Source organism: Aplysia californica, unplaced genomic scaffold (assembly GCF_000002075.1).
Source record: "Aplysia californica isolate F4 #8 unplaced genomic scaffold, AplCal3.0 scaffold00524, whole genome shotgun sequence".
Lineage (NCBI taxonomy): Eukaryota > Metazoa > Mollusca > Gastropoda > Aplysiida > Aplysiidae > Aplysia > Aplysia californica.
In genome coordinates, this window is record NW_004797794.1 from 246,917 (window position 1) to 254,166 (window position 7,250).

The 7,250-nt window shown below is 41.8% G+C and overlaps 1 protein-coding gene across 3 annotated transcripts in view; it reads right to left on the reverse strand.

Moving 5' to 3' along the window:
• Positions 1 to 7,250, reverse strand: part of LOC101853025 (centrosomal protein of 128 kDa) — an 86,299-nt gene that overhangs the window by 36,727 nt on the left and 42,322 nt on the right. For all 3 annotated transcript variants that reach the window (XM_005106284.3, XM_005106283.3, XM_005106285.3), the window contains 3 exons: positions 3,708 to 3,824; positions 2,562 to 2,605; positions 1,951 to 2,011 (listed from right to left, as the gene is read on the reverse strand). In XM_005106284.3, the coding sequence (XP_005106341.1) occupies positions 1,951 to 2,011; positions 2,562 to 2,605; positions 3,708 to 3,824 (222 nt within the window). The remainder of the gene's footprint in view (positions 1 to 1,950; positions 2,012 to 2,561; positions 2,606 to 3,707; positions 3,825 to 7,250) is intronic.

Consider the following 7,250-nt stretch of genomic DNA (forward strand, 5'->3'; position numbering starts at 1 on the left):
AGAGAGAGAGAGAGAGAGAGAGAGAGAGAGAGAGAGAGAGAGAGAGAGAGAACACGGAGAAAGAGAGAGAGAGAGAGAGACAGAGAGAGAGAGACAGAGAGGTGGGAAGAGGGGCAGAATCACGAAATAACGAAAGAGTTAACACATAGACCGAGGAAAGAGATGGAAGACAGTGAGAGAAAGAGTCTGGAAGTGGACAAAGCAAGAAATGTATAGAGGGAGAACTGAATGTTTTCATCCCCTCATTGATTCGGTAAAAACAGACATCCAATTCTCCATGGCTGCCAATATCAAGCCGCTGTGTGGGCCCTTATCGGGCACGAATTCCTGATATCCCTACAATCATTTCCGTAAACAAATGTTTTTCTTTCCCTTATATAAAAGATACAAAGAATTCTCTTTGACCAGGCTATTTTTTAAGCCAAAAAATGCCACAGGGGGGATTTTGAGTAGGCTACCCTAATTCAAATGATTATTCATTTGGCCTACCACGTAGATTAGAACTTTGTTAAAACCAAAAAAAAAAGGGAAAAAGGGAAGGGAGGGGCGAGGGGGGAGGGGGGGCGTGATATTATAAAGCATATTGGTACGATTGTTCACGGAATATAGTTTGCATAATGGTTTTTAAGATAGAAGTATGATGATATAAGATCAGTATGTGTAAAAACTGAATAATGGGCTGCTTTGCCAAACAAGGCTTTTAAAACAAATTTATTTTTGTGTAAGCAAGGATGGAGTTTATCTATGGTGGGCCACAAATAATCCTTCACTTCTTTCTAAATGTCTCTCTAGCTTTTTTTTCTAGTACTAAATGGCTGTTATCGTGCCGATGTCTTTGTCATGAACTCACACACAGAGGAGAAAGGATTGTTCTGTTAATGCTCAGGCGGGTTCCACTTGTGTTTCTTAATTTTGAAGTATCGCCCTGTTATTCCTGTTTGTCTTGCTTTCATCTTGCACTTAGTCTAAATGCCGGTTGTTCTGATGAATAAATGCTTTTTATATGCTCAAGGATAGGCAGATCAACAAATACAGAGGCAGAATGATATGCAGTTGTACCTTGATGTGTTGTGCTTTTTTCTAATCTCAACACATTTGCTACGCACTACGCAGTCAGTTCGTTTAAAGGGCAACTATCTTATGAGTAAGGAAATCAAAGCGGACTAATATGTAAAGCTGAAACTTCTGTTTATAGGCAGATAAAAAAAAATGACATAGTATAAAATATATTGAGAGATGGGAGGGAGAGAGAGAGGGAAGAGAGAGAGAGAGAGAGAGAGAGAGAGAGAGAGAGAGAGAGAGAGAGACAGAGAGAGACAGAGAGAGAGAGAGACAGACAGAGACAGACAGACAGAGACAAAAAAAGACAAAGACTGAGAGCGTATGTCTATGAGTTTACTTTTAGTAAGGTTTTACGGCGTTCGCGACTGCATAAGGTCATATGAGCGCCAAGGGGTAGATGTCAACAGAGAAGTCCAAACGGGGAATCAGGCTTAATCTACTCACCTCTCTAGTCTCAACAGCTCAATTAGTCTGCTTCGACTATCAAGGCACCCCGGAAAGAGCAGTTCACAAGAGAGTGACAAACATAAAAAAGAAGTAGAGGAAAATGCTGATAGTAAGGATGAGGAAAAAATGCAGAAGTTCCCCCTACGTTGTTCCGGCACAGTATGAGCATGACATTGATAAAACAGCCAATTTACAATTCTACTGTGCATAAGAACATGCTAATTATACTAATATCCCCCCTTTGAGAACTAAAGACAACTTCAGTCAGTAGCACTGCCCTGGTGGGGAAGTGTTTATGAGTGAGACAGAGAACTCATTTAAATCCCAAAACAAATCAATCGCTTTTTGCTTTATTAAGACAATCTCTCAGTGCGTCACACATCAACAAAACCAAGAGTAAAAAGCACCAGGAAGTGCCAGCCCAACAGTAACTCCACTCACCTTCCCGTTCTCTCCGTTAGATTTGAGGTCGTGTTGAAGAGATTTCAGCGTGCCTTGTAACCTGAAAACGCACAATAAAACAGGCAATGAAATTGATACTCCTACCTCTTTCAACACAAAGCAAATCACAAAAGAGTTGTGTGGAAAAAATTGTGGAGATTATTCATGTCTAAAAGCTGAAAGACTTAATTAAACTGCCTTGTCCATTCACAAGCAATGCTTTACATTGCTGTGCCGTGGAATTTTTTTTAAAACAACAACAATAAAATCCAGTTATCTTAAAATCTTAAATATTCCATTTGCTATAGTGTGAAAATGGTCACAAGGTATAGGATTAACGGCAACAATTAACAACACCATTGTTATGTTATTTAACAGGTGGGACATCTGATTTAACGTCCTTCTCCAAGAGGAACGAGCCAAATGGGAAATTCGTGAAATGTGCCTTTTCCTTGGACAAAACGTGACCGAGCAGAGGCTCGAACCGCTGAACCTGCAATTTGATCCAGTAGCCTAACAACTGGGCTACCGACGCAACCTATTTCAGGGTGTCCAAAGAGACACTGGACATTTATCAAGTAAAAGACATTCCAAAACTTGAAAGAACTTACCTTTTGTACCGCTCTTCTATTTTCTCCTTCTCCTTCTGGGCATCCTGAAAAACAAAAAAGATTTCCTTTGAACCGATATGACTATAAATAGTGCGGTCAAAAATTCGTGACCCAACTTTTCCTCAAATATCTCTTTAATGGGTGTATCAATGTTATCCATACTTCGCACAGCAGTTTGTATCAATTTAACTTTTCTTCATGAATTTATATAAAATACCATAAATCTCCGTCACGCAGAAAATGGGATTGCTCACAGCACGCACTGCTTCTCACACACATAATTTATGGTCTATGTCACAGCTCACGAATGACACTTTTTAATGGCAAAACTTGTTACAAGAAATTCATTATATAGTGAAGACATTTTTTGCACTAAAGTTTCTAAAAACAAAGTAAATCTTAGTGTACGGCTTCAACATCTCTATCAGCACTATATGGGTAGGTTATTTAAGAGGCAAGACCTCCGAATTTATAGTCCATCTCCAATAAGGCTGAGAGCCTTAAAAAACCTACAAAATTATCCAAATTCCAGAACTTCCATTCCAGGTTTCGAACCAGGGCTATACGCTCTGTAGTCTAGCATATTTCTAACTGAGCTAACGGATGGCCTTCGTTAGACGATGAAAACTCTAGAGGTAGATGTAGCCTATTGTTATGTGTATGTGTGTGGGGGAGGGAGGGGGTGTATGTATGTATGTATGTGTGTGTGTGTGTGTGTGTGTGTGGAGAGCGTGTATTCGAGTATGTGTGTGTGTATGTATGTGTGAGTATGCGCGAACATGTATAGGTTTGTGTATGCGGGTGTGTGCATGTATCTGTGCGCAAATTTATATTGTGTGTGTGTGTGTGTGTGTGTGTGTGTGTGTGTGTGTGTGCGTGCGTGCGTGCGTTTGTGGGGATGTGGGCATGGGTGTGTGCGTGAATGTGTGTGTGTGTATGTGTGCGGGGATATGTGTTGGGATGTGTGCGTGGATATGTGCGTGGGCGTGTGCGAGGATGTGTGCGGGATGTGTGTGTGTATGTGTGTGTGTGTGTGTGAGTGTGTGTGTGAGTGTGTGTATGTGCACGAGGATATGTGCGTGGATGTGTCTTTGCGCGCACCTCCGCGTGTATGTGTATCTCTCCCTCTATCTATATATATCTCACCATTATGTCCTCCATCTCCTCAATGATATTCTGTTTCTCAATGGCGAACATCTTTCTCTGCTCCTCCTCACGTATACGCCGCACGTGCAGTTCGCCAGACAAATCCAGAACTTGTTCCTGAAAAACAACAACAGAACATGATGACTTTTTACTTTTGTTTTACTAGGAGTTTTACGCCACTTGAAACGGCGTTTGTAACATAAATAGATCAAAATAAATAGTGCCGAAGATTAGAGATGTTACAATTAAGAGAGTAATAAACACAAAAAAGAAGGAGGAAGAGAAAAAGAGAACAATAGATGTCCGACAGGAAAGAGCAAACAACACCAGAGCACCTGCCACGCCATTCACATGCTGACTTAAACAGAGACTCAGTCAACAATAAACCCATTTTCCGCGTTAATTTTTATGAAGGTGTTTTACACTCCCCCCCCCCCCCCCCCCCACCCCCCCCCCTTCCATACAATTAAGATAATTTAGGAGGCGGGCTTCGAACCTGCCTGTAGGGGCCAAACCAAGCTGAGAGGGATGCAATGTCTCAGCAGAAAAGAGGAGATACTCGATAAAAAATTCTCCCCGAACATGAATCGAACTCACGTCTTCTGCGTGCGATGGCGAAGTGCCTGATGCCTTCCCCACGTCAAAGCCGTGAAAGCACAGGCTTAATGAACGCGAAGAATTTAGAATTGTGTACGTATACGTGCATGTGTACCTACTTTGCAATCAAACATGATATCAACTGTTTGTTTATTTGTTTGTTTGTCTGGGGGGGTTGTTTGAGTGAAGAGAGCACATTTACACAAGTATGGTCATTAAATGCAGGGGAAAAGCAAGACAGAAAGATGGGAACAACACAGGGAACGAAAAGAAGTGGGACCTACCAATAGTGCAGCTGATCTGACTTTTTTCTTCTTTTTTCGGTTTTTTTTTTTCTTTCTTCTTTTTTTTTAAATATATTTTTTTAGTTAAATACCGTTTTAGTAAAAGTTTAACGGCAATTGGAACACAATTCGGTCATATAAGTGCCGAAGATGAGAGGTGTTACAAGAGATAGAAAACACAATAAAGAAAGAGGAGATATGAGGACGATATAAAATATGTTGTACAGGAAAGAAGGAAAAAACCACATCAGAACATTCGCCAACCACCCACAGACAGGAATAACAGGAGGGAAAGTAAAAAAGTGGCGCGCTCAACCAACCACTTTGGGGGGGGGGGCATTGGAGTGGAAAAGGGGGCGGGGGACGAATTATGAATACAACAGAAAGTCTGTAAAAATGTTCTGTGAAACACAACATCTAAGTACTCATCAACTGCTCCGCCGTTGGAGGACGTGGAGTTAAAAGTTTCTAGACAGTCTGTACAACAACGGTTATATTTCGCTGGAGATGAAATATGGATTCATAAAAGGCCCACCACAAACAGTACAAGGAGTTGACCATCCGTCAACTACCAGCATACTACAAGAAGTCCAGACGGAAGGGCAGCCAAGTAAGGAAGGTGCAAGGATAAAGGTAAGGCGAGTTATAAAACACAAAGGGGATTGGAGAACGCGGGGCGCACTAGCGACGCTCCCCCGGCTACTCCCGATGACAACACTTTGTCTTTCTCCGATAATCCCCCTTTACTGCAACTCTGTCGTGACAAATCACAGCATAAACCACAAAAACCCGCAACAAAGAGAAGATGTACTCAGAAACGCACATAAACTGTTATCTATAAGCCTCACAGCCAGGTGAACAGGAATGCTCGCGTGCAAAAAAGCCCTTGAAGTCAGGGGTCATTTCCTGGGCAAAAAAGAATGTACATCTTTGTTAGCTCCCTTCGCTGGACATCAGCCACCATATTATGCCCCGTCAACTTGGGCAGCGGATCATAGATCATGTCTATAATTCAGTATCTTTGACACTTTCTGGACACAGTCTTAAGCCCCCTAAGCCTCCTTTCACATTAATGCCAGGAAGAACGAGTTCACTTTTATGAACATGCAAAATAACCTTGAACAAGTACCTCACAGCTGACAGTCGAAAGGGCCCATCTTCCACAATATACTGTAGCAGAAAGAGCGTTCTGGCTCTGGGTCAACGCCTAGCAGGAAAACTAAACAAATATTCATTTCAAAATCTCCCGGAACAGACATGCAGGATATTAACATTAACATCTTGTAGCCAAACTATTTTGTGACGACATTTCAGAAAGATCAAGAATTCGCCAGGTCATAGCGCTCGCGGAAAACGGACGTCACAAGTTGATGAATTATGGAGAGCTGTTTTGTCGTGACGTCAGACTCAAAATAAGCGCACAGAGCAAACAGAACCAAATTGTTGAAGGGTGTGCACATGCGCGAATTTTATAAGTTGAAAATAGCTGCATGATTACAATCGACACAGGAATCCTTTCACAATTACTTATCTGAAGTGAGGATATCCACATCGGAGGAGGTCCCCACACGCAAGTCTAACGACGCTTCCACGAAAACAGTTTTTTGCTCGAACCCTTATAACTTACATATTCTGACGTATTGCAGTACAAGGCAGTATGTTTTATGGTTCAAAAAGGGCTCCAAACCAAAATATCCATAGGATTGTCCTTCCTTGTCCTCTACAAGCAGTACTATTCACATGGTGAAAGGGCTTAAAAGGGCTACCATTGCTCCATATGTCCAGTCAGCTGTCAGGTGGTATTCTACTAGCAACCCCCGGGGCTGAATTACGACACCTGTATTACACTGGTTCAGCGTGGAACTATAACAAAACATGAGGTCACTGAGTGCATTGTCTTTCCTATTGTTAGGTATTAAAAGGAATTACAGCTACGAACCCTCCCCCCCCCTTCCATCACCTCAACAGGCTACTTTAAAAAAGGCTTTTCTTTTCCTATTTCTTCTCCTTCCCCTTCCCTTCTAAAGATATTTACAACTAAAATAAAAAACTAAAATCAAATGGACACGAAAGCGAAAGCCGCAGACTGATCATAGCATAATAGAAATGAGACTATATAAATTATCCATTCAATTTCCTTAATAACCAAATACTACGATTAATATTTGTGCGTGTCTGCATCGAACAAAATTACCGCCAGGACCATAAAGCAATTGCTCAGTAATCTTAAGGCCAACAACATGGTCGTTTTAAGCTTCTGTCATCATCTTGGACAACGTTCCACGACAAATTAGTCTAGAGGCCACTACGTTCTTCTTCGGCATGCCTGGAATGTAAATACGACAACACACGTCGCTCACAAAATACTGAGTCACCTCAAGGAGAGTTGTCATTCTACACACAAATCTACGGTCTCTCTTAACACTAACAGCCCACGCCCATTCGCTGGTACATGATAGAGTCTATGATATGAACCATTCCGCAAGTTACAACATCATTATTGCGGCATGCTCTCATTGCCCTTACTACTCTAGCTATCTGCACCTGGTAAACCCAAGCTACAAAATATTTGGCATGTACACAAACACATACATACACGCACGCACACAAGTGTGCACACACAGTGTATATGCGTGTGTGTGTGTGTGTGTGTGTGTGTGTG